This window comes from Cetorhinus maximus, chromosome 5 (assembly GCF_964194155.1).
Source record: "Cetorhinus maximus chromosome 5, sCetMax3.hap1.1, whole genome shotgun sequence".
In the NCBI taxonomy this organism is placed as follows: Eukaryota; Metazoa; Chordata; class Chondrichthyes; order Lamniformes; family Cetorhinidae; genus Cetorhinus; species Cetorhinus maximus.
The window spans coordinates 64,415,870-64,433,482 of record NC_135883.1 but is presented as its reverse complement, the minus strand read 5'-3'; the positions used below and the strand labels follow the sequence as shown (position 1 = coordinate 64,433,482).

Below are 17,613 nucleotides of genomic sequence, written 5' to 3'. Positions count from 1 at the left end.
CACTTAACAAAATCGCCAGGTAATTGAGGATAAGGAAAAATGTTTGGCCCATTTCAGAAAGTCTCTGTTACAGCACCCAAAGCTTCCAGGATTTTTACCTCTAGTACTCTTTCCAGGGGCCTATTCAATGCATTATCGCTCCTTGTGTTGAGAAGAACTCCCTGATATCAATCCTAAAGTTGCCTTTTACTGGTTTGAACTATGCCCCCTTAACGCTACTCTCACAACTGAATTTAAAGTCATTTTGTGGATTCAACTTTTCCATTCTATTAACTGTTATATACCCATATAAGGTCAACTCTCAAGCATGTTCTTTTGCTGCTCAAAGGCCCAGTCCATCCAGTATTTTCTCATTACTCAGATATTTGACTCTAGAGGCTAACTTTATGGCTCTTTTCCGTGCTGCCTCCAACCATTGCTGGAAATGCCGATATCAGTCCTTTGTGCCTTGGTGCACCTAGTGGTCAAATCTGGCCTGATGAGAGTACTGCGTGGTTTGAGCAGGGCTTCCTCTGACTACTGGTCTACTGTTCTGGGCGTGTAAATTCTGTTAGCTTTGCTAACTGCTGCTCCTCATTGATTGAACATTTTGAGCATCAAGTCTACTAAACGAGCTAGATCTCATTCAACTTTAGCTTCAACATGGAGTACTTGTGTTGAGTATTTCCTTCCTGCGAAAAGTACTTCACAGTTGCTTGCATCAAACTACATCTGTCATTGTTCTCCCCTTAAATATTTTGTGCAACATACTCTTTACTTTCTGATCTGCCTCCTTTGATTCTAATGTCCCTCCTATCACCTGTCAATTTGGCCAATTTGTATTGGGCTTCTGAATCTAAACCATTCTTGTAAATTAGAACCGTACTGGTTCCAACACTGAGGTCAGGAGGTACTCCCTCTTCCCCCACACCCGCCTGACCTTCACAACATAATATCTTTAAAAACAAGTACATGTTTCCTGTCCTTAAGCCAAATTCTTATGCATGACAAGAATTCACCCTGCAACTTCACAGCTTTTAGCTTATCTGAAAGCCTTTCATCCAGAACTTTGTCCAAGGCTTTTTGGAAGTCAAGGGACATCATGTCATAGCTTCTCAGCCCACTTGGCACGACACTTCATCAAAAGAAGTCAGAGAGGTTGGCCTCTCGTTCACAATCTCTTCTTTCAGAAACCATCCAAGTGAATTTCCCCTCACTTCACACTGACCCTAAAACGCAGAAAATAGCAACAAGAATTATTACAGAAACACACTGGCTCCAAAGGTTTTTTTCAAATCATTTTGGAAATTGTAGTATTTACTTATAGGTACTGGAAAATAAATTTCTACCATACAGGCCCATTGACAAGGCAAATTATTGGGCATAAATTCACACGTATCGGTTCGGATTATTAAAAACACACCGTCCCTGAACTTCTATGGGGGTTCTCCCAGTCTCTCACTGTCATTCAGCTTAGCTCAGTTATGCTGGTCCCTAGCGCATTTTCAGCAGTTTAAAGAACGTTGCAGAAGGAGAGCAGAAGATCACCTGAACAATTTCACAGCAATAATCTCATACAGTGTATAGCCTGGCAAAGAATTACTGGTATGAAAATAAAAAAGTTTAATTTATGTGGTGCCTGACCAGATCCCAGGTAATCTCAGAGCATATCACACCTACATTGTGAGGAAACGTTTCAGAGCACCAGGTCTCCTCTAGGTCAGAAAGAAAATGCCCTTCATTGTGTTTTTCAGTATAGTTTTGGCACTTGGATGTTTGGCATCTGTGATGTGAGGCCTTGAGGGAAATGAGTGCTCTCCAAGCATTTATATTGATAGCTACCCGTACTTGCTTGTGACTCTGACTTACCTATAAAATGCAAGCAGGATCGACTGCTGTAGGATAATTTTTGTGCTCCCACTATTTCATGGTTTCTTGCTATCCAAGCTGAAGAGAGTTAAGCCCCAATTTTAACTGCCTGACGGAAAGCTGGCAGGAGGGCAGTTAAAATAAGTCACTTACCCTCTCTGATCCCTCTCCCTTCCTGCCGTGTCCTGATCTTCACCTCCTTCTTTTGATCAGCAATTTTAGTTGCAGGCCTTTGAGAGCGGGATAGGGAGTGTGGGGAGTTTAAGTGACGGTTTCCCTGCAAGGCAGACCTGTTGGGAGCCGGACCCTGACCTAGAAGAGGCCCAGAAGGTAAATTTTTCAGATTTTTCTTTTGGGTTTCCTTGAGGGGCAGGAACGCTCCTCGGAACCTCACACAGGAGACTTGGGCCTCCTTTCCTCATAGACGTTTACAGCACAGAAGGAGGCCATTCGGCTCATCGTGTCCACACCAGTCAACAAAGATCTGACTACACTAATCCCATTTTCCAGTGATTGGCCTATAGCCCTGGAGGCTATGGCAACACAAGTGAATATCTAAATACTGCTTAAATGTTACAAAAGTTTCTGATTCAACCACCCATTCAGGCAGTGAGTTCCAGACTCCTACCACCCTCTGGGTGAAAAAAATTCTCCTCAACTCCCCTCTTAGCCTTCTACCTCTTACCTTAAACCTATGCCCCCTGGTTATTTACCCCTCTACTAATGAAAAAAGTGCCTTCCTATCCACCCTATCTATGCCCCTCATAATCTTATACACCTCTATCAGGCCCCTCTCAACCTTTGCTACTCCAAGGGAAACAACCCCAGCCTATTCAATCTTTCCTCATAGCTCAAATTCTCCAGCCCAGGCAGCATCCTGGTAAATCTCCTCTGCACCCTCTCCAATGCAATCACATCCTTCCTAAAATGTAATGACCAGAACTGCATGCTGTACTCCAGTAGTGGCCTAACCAGCATTTTATACAGTTCCAGCATAACCTCCCTGCTCTTGTATTCTACTCCTCAGCAAATAAAGGCAAGTATCCCATATGCCTTCTTAACCACCATATCTACCTGCCCTGCTTCCTACCCCCTTCCGATTATGCCTAAAGCCTTCCTGCGTTCTCTGACTGCCGGGGACCATACCCACAGTGACCTCCTGTCCCCAGATGCCCACTGGTCAAGCAGTCAGTCTGGCCGGGTGTCGGGGAGCTTTGCAAATCAGGCTCTGCCATTAAACACAGTTCCCAGTAAAATTCAAAGCATTAGTCTCACTATGGAAGGCTCGACTTACCCATGATCTCAAACCTATATATATAAAACTATGGCCTGCATTTTTCAGTCGGTGGGCGGGGATGGTCGCAGAGCCGACCGCCGCCCGCGATTGGCTCCGCGCCACCATTTTATGCAGGCGGGCCAATTAGGGCCCACCCAGAGTAAGACGCGAGTAGTAAAGCGCTACCTGTGCAGGTGGAGGGAGGAGGGAGAGTCGGGGCCAGCAGCGCGCAAAAGAGCGCTTCAACCTCCCTGAGGCACGGAGCTGCCTCAGGGAGATTGAAACGTTATTGAAATAAATAAATAAATGGAATTAAAATTTAATGAAACTGTGTCACATGAGATGGGACATGTTTTTATATTTCAGAAAACTTTTATTTGATTAATAAAAGCTTTAGGAAACCTCATCCCGCTAGTGGATGAGGCTTCCTTAAAACGTAAAGGCTGCTTGGCCTTTTCGCCTGCCCGCCAACCTTAAGATTGGACAGGCAGTGTAAACAATGACACTAATTAATTTGTTAGTGGCCTTAATAGGCCTATCAGTTATCGGCGGGCGCGCAGCCCACTCCAGCGTGCTTCCGCTGAACAAAACATCGCGAGACAGCGCGATGATGTCAGGACGCACGCCCGACATCATTGCGCCTCATTTTATGTGCTGGCCTGTCGGGCCCGCCCCCACACGCCAACAGAAAAATTCAGGCCTACATTCTACTATGTAAAATGCAAGAAATCAGGGGAGAGGCATAATTGTCCTTTATATATTTTAGGATTGCGTACAAATACACCTTTATCCAAGTTTTTAAGAAGAATTGCTTGTATTCATTGGAATTGCCTACAAGTGGGCTCACTGTGCTATGCTTTGCAAAAGAAACCCCATTCATTTCTTTTCTCTTTTGTGTTTGAACAATTTCAGACCTACAAGAAAAAGAGTGCTTTCAAAAGGAAAGACTGTCTAAATGGTTCCACAATAGCTGCGAATGGACACTCAAATGGGCTTTCCACACAGATGGACCATTATTCAGAAAAGAAAACTCATTAAGATCGATCCCAGGGCTAGAACCGTGTTTTGTCAGCACATTAAGATTTTTGTGATGTTCTAAGGCAATTTCAAAAGTTACCAATGTGTTAACTATATCCAGTCCTGCATTATATAGCCATATAGGGTAGGAATTTGGAACTGAATATCGTTGTGATCAATAGAGAAAATGAATTTAGAGAAACTTCCTTGTGTGAAAGAATACCCAAGTGGTAGAGAGGTACCGAAAATCATATCAGCCCTAGATAGTTTCAAAAATGTTAGATTATTTCCTGAATTAGAGCAATGGACCCCAGTGTGAATCAGGTAAAATGTGGTTGATTTTAGTTTACAACACTGTTGTTGCCTTACTGCTTATTTGTGTGTTAGGTACTGTCTTGTATTCACTTTAATCTTAAACCATATTTATATGTTTCAACTGAAATGTAATTTGGCACAGGGTGTTTACCCATATGCCTTAGTTCTATCTAAAGTTGCAATGCTGCATAATTACTACGTTTTAAATGTTTCAAGAATCCTATACCTCTTTCTTGATTATAAGTACTTGGCTTGCTGGTTTTAATAAAATAGGATGGCGTGTTGACACCACAGTGTAGAAGCAGATGACTGAGTGCTTCATGGATGTGTTTCACGCTGTCAACTTCCCTTTAGTGCAAATGACTATCCAGCAATAGAAACCTGTTCAGCATATCCACCCTTGTCCTTATACTGATTACATCCGGTCCAGTTTGACTGAATGGTCAACATGCACGCAGAAATCTTCTGTTTCCACTTTTGCCGGTGGACCAAGTTCCAAATTAGAAGCTCTTTGTCATGCGTACCTTTTATACGTGCTCAAAACTCCAATCCACTCAGGAATCCCCATGATTGTTGTTTGTTCAAGGATCAATGCATAGAGATCGTTTGCTCTGTTATCACAGAATTGAAGCTGCAGTTAATTAGAGGCCTGGACATTCTACATTTGAGGAAGAGCTGGAAGCCCTAGGCACAGTTGAGATAAAAACAGAGAATGTTGAATCTGCAGAGTAGCCCAGTCAGCATCTGAGAGAGGAAGAGCAGTTACTGTTTCAGGTGCTGACTGACCTGCTTTGTAATTTCAACATTTTCTATTTTTATTTCAGATTTCCAGCATTCATGGTTCTTTTAAAAAAAACTGTGCAGTTGAGTTAAGCTGGCACGCACTATTTCGAAGTGTTGGCAATGTGGCTGTAGCCTATTTGTGGCACACCATGCAAAAATCAAGAATATGAGGTAACAATTCTGCTGTTATACTTGCTTAACTGTCTCATGTTATTAGGTGAACTACGTACCTTGGTTGCTGTGGCCAGGTTTTGCAGTGTGCACATATTGATGGTCTCATTGCTTCCGAAATGCAAATCATTACTGCACATATGCCATGGCTTATGTGGCGTATTGTTGTGTATGTGCAGCGGCACTGCTAGTTTATGAGGAAAGTGAGCCCCCGTAAGTGTGACCTGCTTCACTCAGTAGGATACGAGTTGAAAATTATTTGCAGGCTTGAGCCCTTTTTGTGAGGGGTGAACTTGAAGTGGTAGGTAGATAGGGAGCTTCTAGTACAGGACAATGTCTTCATGTTCACTTGATGATTCTGGGGCAATGCATTAACTTTTTAATCAGCACGTTAATGCCATGGGTGGGTAGCGAAAAGAAGAGCAAACGTCTATACCTACCAGAGGTGGACTGGGAAATCTGCTCCAGCTGTTGTAGCCCTCACCCATAGCACACACTGGGAAGCTGACTTCTGTTTAAATTATTTTATTGTAAAATTGCAGTGAAAATCGGTAATTATCAAGGTTGAACTAATGTTTCTGTGGGGTATCCAGTGAGTTTAAAGTATAACAGTTATGCAGCAGTGTCACTTTAAATAACTTGTGCAGTTACACATATGCCTTAAAAATAAATCACAGGGTCTAAAGCTTTGCTGCAGGTTTGCTCAATGTGTTGGTGAACCCTGTGCAAAGAAAGAAAAAGTTCATGTAGTTTCCAATCTGCAATGTGATGACCCTAATTCTCTCTTACATATTTGAATTAAAAGTTTGTTAATAACTATTAAGTGTCAAATGCTTCAAAATTACATTAACAGGTTCAGTGATATACTTTTAAGCAAACAACATATCGATCCTTATTACTAATGAGACAGTGCCATACCTAACGAAATATTATCCCTAACTATTATTTTTTTTTTAAATCCCTGATCTCTTTTAAGTGGATATAATTATTTTGTAACTTGTGCGTGATTCTTTCACCACAGTAACCCTACCTGTGAATATCTTGGTGTAATTACTGTGATGGGGAGCATGATCCACTTTCCTTTCTCATTCACCTGAAACAGGGTTTGCATATACCTCGACTAAACAATGCCGGTGTGTAAACACCCGTTGAGACGAAGATGTCCAAAATGTAGCACTATAACTTCAGTTTAAAAAAAGAACAAGCACCCAATACACATTAATGAAACTGCAATCCTTTTTTTCCCCAATAAAGTTGAGGTTGTAGAAAGGTATAATCTATACTCTACCTGAATCTTACTCATTTGGACAAAAGTTACTGAAACTGTACATGAAAATCCCAGCATTTGGACCTTTCCTTGCTAGTCAGTCAACCTATTCACTTTGTGGAAATAATTCCTGAGAAGTACTCATTTGATCAGGTGACAAATGCATTTTAGTAGCCTTAGAACAGGAAAATAGCCAATGTACATTTTCTGGTTCCACTTTTAAAGTTCATAATGGGAGCAAAATGTTTGAATATGAAGTTATCAGTGGTCTCCTACTCCGTTTAGGGTTTGTGATTGATTTAACTGCTGCAAAACCAAGAATAGAATCCTGACTGTGAATGCTAACACAGTGCAATACTGAACAAGAAAGCACATATACACATACAAATTGAACCATGGACTATCAAGGAGCAGTATCTTTAGATGAGCCAGTACATGCAACCATAGTGGAGACTTGCTTGAACTGCTGAAGCACTGTTTTCCTTTTCAGTTTTAGTGGAGGGTAAATGTCAAGGGTCCTTCAAAACTTTATATCAGTTTCCCTTGCATATCTCAAAAGAAAAGCAAACACTTGGTTTGCGGGGTTTTAATCGAAGGCTACATACACAACAAACTCTAAGCTGTTCTGGTTGTCTTAATTAAGTATGACATTCTGTATCCCTTTTTTCGTACAGGCACTGAATCTTTCAGTTAATGCTGCTCTCAAATGTCACATTACATTTTTTTAAATTAAACTTTAATTATGAGTGTGCTGGTTTAACCTGTGTCTGAGTAACTTGTACATTCATCAGTTGTAACATCTGCAGATGCAGTCAATTCACAGAATTAAAATCTTTACTGAACTTATCCTGTTGTGCCAGCCTATTTATAATTCAGTGATAGACATAACGCATGCACATGGTTTACTCCCACTTATGTGTTAACACATACTGAAGATAGTATTTATTTACTGGCCTCTTATCGAGCTCCTGCTGGTAGCAATCCTGACTTCAGTGACAATGCTGTACAAAAATAAGGTTGCTTCCAGGGATACTGAGAGCCACCTCAAGATCTCAGATTCCTGCCATCACTTACAGGGGCAGCATAGCTGTCAGAAGTTAGATAATCCAGCCGCTGTTTTTTTTGGCCATAATGGGTTCTTCGGCAGCTTCTGGGGAAGATCTGGCAAATGGATAAAAATAGCAAATCACAACTTTCAGACAACTGTTGATGTACAGGTTTCCATTAAAATGGCTACTCTGGTGTGTATAAAAGCTGAGTGCAATGCAGGATATTGTCTTACTCAGGATCAGTGGCTGTGGAGACTCAATAGTTAAACTGGATAGCCTCCGAGCACTGGCATGGGGATTGGGATACACGATTTCCCGTGCCTGTTCAATGTAATGCAGGCAGTATGCCAGCTCTGCGCTGTTAATTGTTTTAAATGCTTTAATCGTCCAGTGGCAATTATGTCGCTGTTTATTGGCTGGTGCATCAGCAGGGTGCCAGTATCACGCATGACAAGCACCACTTAAAACGAGGTTTTGTTGCTTAATGCTAGCCTGCACCTCTTAAGAGGGGTTCGCATTGTGGCTGGTACGCATGGTGACTGCCACATGGGACGTGAATATAGCCTGTGAAACATGGGAGAGTGAACTCCATAGTTTTCAGGTACTGCACTGTGGAGGCATAGTGAAAGAGGTGGAACAGAGGAGAAATGTCCTACAGGGGCCAGGAAGCCCTTCAGACACACACGCAGAAAGCAATGGGAGTAGATACCCGAGGAGGTCAATGCTAAGGATCTGGATACAGTGCTGCCAGAAGTCCAATTCACCTCACACAAATGGCCGAGGCCACTGATGCACCTTTAAATACCAGAATTTACCAATAGCCTCAGTCACCCCTTAATTCAACAATCACTATCAGGTCTCGCATCTGATATTCATATGCTTCATGCACTTAGCACTGCTGCAAGCTTCACACCTACATCTCACAGCTCGCGCACATTGCCAGCTCTTAAACCATGACAGCCACATCAACCAAACATTACACGGCGCTGACATACTTCTCTCTCATATGCAGGGGAAGGTGGCGCACAACCGGAGGCAACTGGAGCTAACCAGAGGGGGACAAGTGCACCTACATGTTCTGAACCCCATTATTAGGATGCCCATTGCTCAGGCCATGGGCAGCGGTGGGGATGATACCATCAAAGGGGACAGCATCCTCATACCTAATCCTTCTCACATTCCACCTCCCCCATGTCCCACACTCTCTTTTGTTCTACAAGCTGCAGATGCTATAAGCATACACCACTTACTTTCAGCACGCTCCCTATGCCATAGACCAACTCATATGTCTTTCTCCTCTTAGATACCCAAGAAGTGTAACCTGGCCAGGCTGTTTTAAACAGCAGTGATGATAAAGATGCACTCACTCGCACATTGGTGCTAGCTGTGGCTCAGTTGGTAGCACTCTCGCCTCTGTGTTCCCGAAGGTGGTGGATTCAAGTCCCACTCCAGAACTTTGAACACAAAAATCAAAGGTGACTCTCCAGTGCAGTACAGAGGGAATACTGCTCTGTTGGTGATGCAGTCTTTTGGATCAGGTGCTAAACCGAAACCCCTGCCTGCCCTCTCATGTGGATGTAAAAGATCTCATAGCACCATTTCAAAGAGGAGCATGCAAGTCATCTGCAATATCCTGGCCAATATTTCTCCCTCAATCAAGATTCCAAAAAGAGATTATCTAGCCATTATCACATTGATGTTTGGGGAGCTGGCTTTGCGCACATTTCCTGCATATTTCTGGCATTACGACAGTGATTAGACTTGGCTATAAAGTTATTTGGGATATTTTGAGGTCACAAAAGGTGAGCCATAAATGCAAGTCTTTCAGCTCAGATACTGACACTGCATGTAATTTAGAGGATATCATAGAGGTGGGATCTGCATGCGGTGATACCGGGCTGAGGTCAAGGATAGCGCAAATGCCAGCTCACCAGCGGGTGAGGTTGCCCAGAGGTTTTACGGCAAAAGGCTCAGCTGAGGACTTTGATGGTGTATCCTACAGAGGAATACTCATGGGTACGTGAAACAAAATACTTGGTGCATTGGGAAGCCTGCCAGATAGCCTGTGGTTAATGTCGTGGAGCATGGAGGAGAGCAGCACCAGATGATACAGAGCTTGAAGCTCTTCCTTTCCAGTGTGGAAGTTCTGACCAACTCTATTAGCACGCTTGTAGACCCAAACATGATGCTGCTGATGTCTTAGAGCCCATTACAGCTGAAGCAGATGCCCTCCAATGTCTGAATGCTGCAGTGGACGCTTCAGAGCCCTGTAATGCAAGGCCAGTTTGCTGCCATGCAGACCCAGACTACTGCTGGATGGCTGCAGACACCAGTCCTTGAGGGGCCTTCGGAGTCTCACAGCAGCTCAGCAAACTGTCCTCGAGTAGATCATTAAGATTGCTGGGGGAGGGGCTGTGGCCCCATGGAGCAAGAACCTGTTGTCCTCTCTCAGGGTGGCAGCATTCACCCTCTCACCACTGCCACTCTACCAGCTCACACTGATGCTGCTGCTGCTGTGCATGCCAAGGTGGTGCAGCCTGCAGCCAGCCCTGTTGGACTCAGAGCCCCTCAAAATCATCCTCTGGGCCAACTGCAGCCTCTCCGACTGAAAGTCAGCCTCCCACCAGCCCTGCTGCAGCAATTGGGAGAGCAGTAGGACAGGCAAAGGCACACACAAGACAGGCACTAAGGGAATACACAAGCCTGATTAGTTGATTTCAGTACACAATATGACATGATTTTAATTTATCAATTTGGTTTGGAATGTTTATTTTGTGGTAGTTTATATTTCTACACTGGGGCCAAGTCGATGCTGTGATGGTCAATGACATAGGGAATGTAAGGTGTGGGACTGTTGGAATTGGGGTTGTGATCACTGGTATCACACTCACGAGTTCCTCAAGGACAGCCTGGGGAGAAAGGGGCTGTTGCCTCCTCCTCTTCCTCCCCCTCCTCCTCCTCATGCTTCTCCCCCTCAGCTGATTGCTGTATTATGGAAAATGTGGTTCCCCTCAGCATGGCGAGGTTGTGCAGCATACAGCAGACTACATCAAATCTTGAGATTCGCATGTCTAGTCCTGCAGGGCTCCTCCAGAGTGGTCCAGGTAGTGGAGTGTTGCTTTAGCACACCAATGTTCTGCTCGATCACATTTTATGCGGCAGCAATACTTTCATTGTATCCATGCTACACACATGTGTATGGGTTGCACACTGGGGTCATCAGCCATGTCATCAGAGGATAGCCCTGGTTGCTCAGGAGCCATCTTTTGGTTTGTGGCGCCGACTCAGATGCAGCGGGCACAGTATCTGCCACAGAATGAATATATCACGATTGCTGTCGGGAGACTAGGCCTTTCTCTGCCTAATGTGTTGCCAATGGTCAGTCACCAGCTAGAGGTTGAGGAATTGGATTCCTTTTTTTTTCTCAGTACATGCATGGCAAAGTTGATATACGACACCCCTAAAGCAATGTGTATACAGTCAATGCACCCTGCACCATGGGGCAGCTGGCAATCCCAGCAAAGCCATGTGTTCGCTCTGCCTGCTTCTCTCAGGCAACAGGGAAGGAAATGTAGTCAGCTCTCTTTGAATAGGGAACCTCAGTGGCCTCCCTTACATAGCAGTGGACAGGACGGTAAACTGGAAGATGTTGCAAATATCTCCAACTCCAGCCTGGAAGAATGCAGGTGTATAAAGTTTCATTGCCATGGTCACCTTCACAGCCACTGGTAATGTGACCCTTGGCCTGATCTGAGATAGTAATTGTGGTTGCAGCAAGTGGCAGGTTTCAGTGAGGACCTCCTTAGTGAAGTGCAGACATTGCATACACTGTTCATTCCTGTGGTTCAGGAAGAGAAATTGCTCCCTAAACACCCTGGGTAGATATAACCTCTTGCTGAGAGCCTTTCTCACCATCTTCCTCCTCCAGCTTCCAGCAGCTTGTCCTGTCCTGTGTGACCTCACATCTTCAAGTCATGCTCCATTCCAAGAGGAAGGCATACTGCCGCACCTATGTCTAGGACCAAATGAGTTATGCAAAAGTCTTGAAGTCAGCAAAAATCTAAGTGTGGCCACACAACTCCCTGTAAATGTAGGCAACTTGAAACAATTACAGAAAGCACCAAATGCTTGTTGAAGGGAAACAACAGCCAGAAGAAACCAACCAGGAACTGACTTAAGGAAATGATGATTCCTTTAAATAGAGCTGCTGGGGAATCCTCCCTGCTATTGATCATGTTTGGCTGTGCAAGTTTAAGATAGGGCATTAGCTGGAGTATCGAGCTCCAAATTGGCAGGGCTGATTGGTGTCATGACTTGCTTGCTCATTCATTGCAAGTGCTAACATCCTCACCAAAATGGCTTCTCATGCTTTTGTTCCACAAAAAACATGTCCCAGATGCCATTTTTGAGGTCTAAGGACACCCGCAGTGTCCCCCCAAAAAATGGGTGCAAGCAATCTCAATTTCACACCCAAACTGTTCTCCCAGGTCTATAAAATGGATTAGGCACACATGGGTATAGTTCTGGTTCTGAGAAACATCTTCAAGCACTGCTGGCTTTGCAGTATACAGTAATGATGCTTCAGTGGTTTAATATATGCTTGTTTATCAGTAGAAAGAAGACCAAACATGTTGAAAAAGATAGCACTGGCCCAGAGGTTGGCTGAAGCCTACTCCCCTGATACTCATGGAGAGTCACATTCGGAGCAGGGGTAAGGAGGAGGTCAGGGCAGGAAACCCAGAAGTACAAGTTGCCAGGGTGTCCTGCAGATATTACTGCAGGATGTTATTTAATCATTTTCTGCAGGTTTCTCACCCAAGGGACAAAGTGGCAAGAGTAGATAGTGAGGGAGAGACATTAGGAGGGTGGGATTGTGGTTTGATATTGGGGATGGGAGAGATCACAGAGGAGGGGAGATCATGGAGATGAAGATTGTGATTTGGTGGTTCTCGTATTCATTGGATCACTTTGTGGTCATGAGAGGGCTCCCTGGTGTAGTGGTAGGGTGCAGGGGGTGAGGACAGATTGCGAGGAGGTAGGGAGAGTATGGAGGTGGGGGGGGAAATTGCAGGGTAGAGACCAGGGGGAGTTCGCAATTATGGAACTAGAAGCAGGTAGGCCTGTTGGGTCTAAAGGAAACATTCCTGCTCCTCCTAGCCCACAGGCAATGCTGTAAAGACATGGGCCTGATGGATCTGCCCCCTTTATCTGCCGGGATTCCCAAGGCCTGGGAGACTGGGCCGAAAAGAGTTAAAATAAAAAGCATGTAAAACTGGAGATATGGAGCCCCTTAAAGGCCTTTACCGACCCACCCACCCCCTGAGAGTGGATCAGTAACCCCAGCTCTATTAATGGTCAGCTTTGTGGTGGTTGGGGTCAAGTTTGAAATTTTGAAGATTTTAACTTCTCACCCAGTCTTTGTCAGGGTTAAAATCCCCCCTCTTGCTTTCGGCCTCCCCTACTCCCTTTTGAGACTGTCATAATTACTGATGTCCAGGGTGGTGTCCTCAAAGGAAATGAAGGACCTGTCACTTCCAGGCTCTCTTCTACTTCAGATCTATTTCTTTCATTATGTTCCAACTTGCCTCATAAGTAGAGGAGCAGAATTTGAAGGTCTAGAAAGTCAATGATTCAGGTGCCTGTGTTTTGGGACACCAAACAGGTGCCAAAGCGTGAGATGATTACAAGCCGGAAGCGCATCACCTACCATTTTGGTATTAGCAAACATAGGCGTCCAGGGCCCTTGCCTGTGTTTCAGGATGATTCTTTATCCTTCTCTTATGTCATTGATACATGGACCCAAGAGACACAGTGATATCTGATTAATAAACATTACTTATGAACAAATTAAGAACCCATTACATGTGGTGCCCAGGAGACCACCATTACTCAGGACCAAAGAGCTCATCGGGGCCTGCAAGCGATGTTGCCTTGACTGCTCACTTTAGCCTTTTATAAAACTAGGTAAAGATGGTGGAGTGCAGTGCCTTTATGAGGGTAACTATTCCACTTAACATGTAAACGTGTTCCGACTGCGTGCGGTTAGTGCGCAAGTACATTCGCTGATACGTCATTACATTGATCAATACTTGTCTTCCCAATGTGCACATGCTCACTTGTCTTCTTATCTGTTTATTATTCTTCAAACATTCTCCATGCATGAATCACTACATCTATTTATAATGGCCTTACATCCTTATCTCTCTTCGATATTTAGTAAGGCACAGAGGCCCATTATTCTATTACTCTCCCTTCCTGTTCCCCAGACACACTGGCACTGGTCCACTTATTAAAACTCCTTTTCTTTCATCTTCCTCCACCCCAGTGCTGGTCCCTACACCTCTTTATGTTCCAGATTGATTTAATTCCTTTGACCCTTGCTACGACAATAATCCTGCCTAGAAATGGTGCTGGCTATTTTACTCAGTGTACCCATTCTTAGAGGCCCAGAGGCCTGTTTGAGGGCGCCTGTGTAAAATTGCATTGTTCTAATGCAAAGACACCGGGCTGTCTGTGTTCAGGAAAGGTTGAAGATCACCACCAAAATGGTGTGCTTTTTAAAAATACGTATCTGAATGTTAAGGTTCAGTACAGTACCTCAGACCAATGGTGGGCACCAGTCACACCCCACCACCCCCAACCCCCATTGCCTTTTTTTCCCCTCTTTAAGCCAGCAATGCAGTCCCCCAAAACTCCAGGGCCAAGATTTTTCCCTCTTCAGGCGGGCTCGGTGGGGGCGAGCAGGAATGGTTGGGAAGCTGACCGTGATCGGGCTATGACTGTGATTTCATGCTGGCTGGCCAATTACAGCCCATCCAACGTGAAATGCGTGCTGCAGCGCTCAGCGCTGCCTGTGTAGGGGGAGGAGGGCGAGCGGGGAACTTTGTGCATGCGTGTGCGCAGGAAAAGAGATGAAGGTTTAAAAAATTAAAAATAAAGAATTTTAAAATGTTAAAAAAATGTCTCCTCTTTTAACTCTGTCACATGAGCAGGGATATGTTATTAATGAAATGTTACAATTTTTATTTAATTTTTATTTGCTGCTGGAAACCTCATCCCGCCTGTGGATGAGGTTTCTTAAAAAATCCAACGCCTTTTCGCCTGCACGCCAACCGTAAGGTTGGACAGGCAGCGCAAAATTGCTTTTAATTATGATTTTAATGGCCATAATAGGTCTGTTAATTGTCGGCGAGCATGCTACCAACTCCCGTGCGCGCCTGCCGACTGAAATATAGCGCAAGTATGTGATGATGATGTCGTGGCACGTGCCCGACGTCATCACGTGTCATTTACGTTCGTTTGGGTCGGTTGTGCACCCGTCCGACAAGGTAAAAATTCTGGCCCAGGTAAGTTTGTTGGTGAGCTGCCTGGAAATATCCAGCAGGCGTCAGTTAAATAGGTCTACCTGTTCAGGTGCGGAGTTTCCGCCAGAAGGCCTACACAAATGAATTTCTCGGCTACAATGTTACAAATTTAGGGTCCACATTTACCTAACCTGTAGCCCATCTTTGTGTTCGCGAATACAGATGCAGTGAGCCGGCATTCAAAGGATTTGCTGTTTAAAGTCCCTTTACAATTTCTGTGCGACAAAAATTTCAATTCTAGGTTTGTATGTATGCACGAGAACTTGGTTTTTTGCCTCTTGGTGGGACAACATAGAATAGGGCTGTATGGATGTATTAGATATGACAGTATTACATTCCTAGGTGTTTATGAGAAAACATTTTATGGTGGCATGCATTTTTGGGGCCCAGCAAGCTATTCAACAGCCTTACCATGGGAGATCTTCAGTTTCTCAATCTTCTTGTGGATTTGAATCCTGGTCCTTTGGGCGATGTTAACAATATTCACCTGGTCTGTTACGTCTTGCAAGGTTCTCCTGTGGAGGGCACTCTTCTGTGGCAGAGCAGCCTCCTTGCCTTCCTGGACAACCAGCTAACATGACTTCATCAAATCAACGTGCGAATGGAAAACCTCTATTTTGCAGAAATTTAGCAAACCCTTTTCCTGCTATCGCAGGCTACAACACAGCTGTTCAAATGGTCACTCAGGTCGTTTAGCAAGTCTGGACTGTTTAAGAAGGGCACACGCTCTGTTGGCTAGCATGCTGTATGGGTGGACGTTCATGTGACCAACCATCAGAGGCAGATAGGCCTAATTCTGTTTTCTTCATAAGGGTACTTTTTGAGGGGCCTCTTGAAACACTAAGACAAATTGGACCAGATTCTGCCAATGGTGCAGAACCTTGATGGTGTCAGATACAAGACATAAAACCCCCTTCGAATTCATGGATGTGAATCATTCTAGGTTGCTTTTTCTGATGGTGATTTTTAAACTGTCCACAAAGTACACATGTAAACAATGTATTTATATAAATCCCATGTAAAACCACAGCTTTGGGTGAGGCTCCACCACAACTCACACTTCACCCTTATAACACGAACACATAACAGCTAAACGTATCTGCACTGCTTTGATCTCTCCCTTAAATCAAGGTTACTGATGCTAAGCATTGAAGACAACAAGGCTTTATTTTCATTCTGATCATTTATTGTGCAGTGAACATCTCACATAGCTCATTTCCCCTGCATTTCACAGACATATAGCTTTAAACCTGCTAAACACACTTTCCTCAAGTCTGGGTAATTGCTGCTGCCTTACAAGTTGCAGCTGTTAAGGTTGACAGGATGGGAGCCACATTCACTGGTCCTTCAGAGCCCATACAAAATGATTTAAGAAGTCTTAATTGTGAAGAGACAATATTTTGAGATTAATGATGACTCGGGCGCTACATTTGCTCCCATCCATACCCAAGGACTTATCTTTACAGACTATGCTGCTTGTAACCGGGTACACCAGAGCTTAACCTATCTGACCACGTCTGCTTCACTCTAAAGGCATCCTCAGAACTCTGCCTCTGTCGTAGTCTGGTTTACAAATAACTTAAACGGTTGGAATGGCTCTTCCCCATAGCGCTTTACTACATGGACAAGAAACATTTATAGCAATATTTACACAGTCATATTTATATGAAAGATGCCCCCTTAACTTCAATGCAAACAAAAAATTAGGCAGGGTGTAAAACTGGTGGTAAAAGTGACATTTCCCCCCCTAAATGTGCTTGTCCCATTTGGTAAGTTATTAAAGCTAAGTCTTATTGCTCCCTGAGTTGATGCAAGCTGTAGGTTGCTGTTGGATGGTCCAGCCCTGATGGTCTGGCCCTGATGGTCTCAGCTATGACTCTCTGGGTCTGTGGTCATCAATTGTCCCTGCATCAGCTGAAGCCACATTCAACACATGTCCATTGTCTGAGGCTTCATCAACACTTTGAGGGTCTGGCTGGACTATGAGAGGGTGCTGACGCCCTAAGGAGCAACCACTTCATTAGATGCTTCATCTGCTATAGTTGGCCAGCCAAAAGTTGAAGTTTCCCTGAGTGAACTGTGCAGTGACCATAGGCAAATAAAGCAGCCAATCTGCATCAGTAATGTTCTTCAAACAGCAATGAGTTGAAAGGCCTGCTAATTTATATTTATGGTGTTAAAATGTCATGAAAAGTAAATAGATGCTCTAGACTGGTGGTTTTGATTGCCCTGTATCGACAACCTCAGTGGCTCAAAACCATCGTGTCTCACACAGTATTTGATTTTCGCCATCTGTAATTATCCTTACAACCCTTAATTACCTTCTTAACCAGCCATTCATTTTACTCTCTTTTTTAAGGGTTATAATTGGCACAATATTAACTGCTTTAATCAGCAGTCTTATGCATATATTCACTGCTTGCGAAGAGAAATGGCACTGGTTAATTTAGTGTTAATGTTGAGCTTACCTTCTCTAGATCTGTGCTCACAGCGTTAAATTGAATTAGCAGCGTTTTCTCAGCA

General features: G+C 44.1%; 1 protein-coding gene across 2 annotated transcripts in view; it reads left to right on the top strand.

The window, feature by feature from the left end:
• The window catches only part of elovl5 (ELOVL fatty acid elongase 5), a 108,839-nt gene extending 101,316 nt beyond the window's left edge, over positions 1 to 7,523 (top strand). For both annotated transcript variants that reach the window (XM_078541920.1, XM_078541918.1), the window contains exon 8: positions 4,037 to 7,523. In XM_078541920.1, coding sequence (XP_078398046.1) covers positions 4,037 to 4,162 — 126 coding nt within the window. In that variant the 3' untranslated portion in view covers positions 4,163 to 7,523. The remainder of the gene's footprint in view (positions 1 to 4,036) is intronic.
• Positions 7,524 to 17,613: the final 10,090 nt, after the last annotated feature.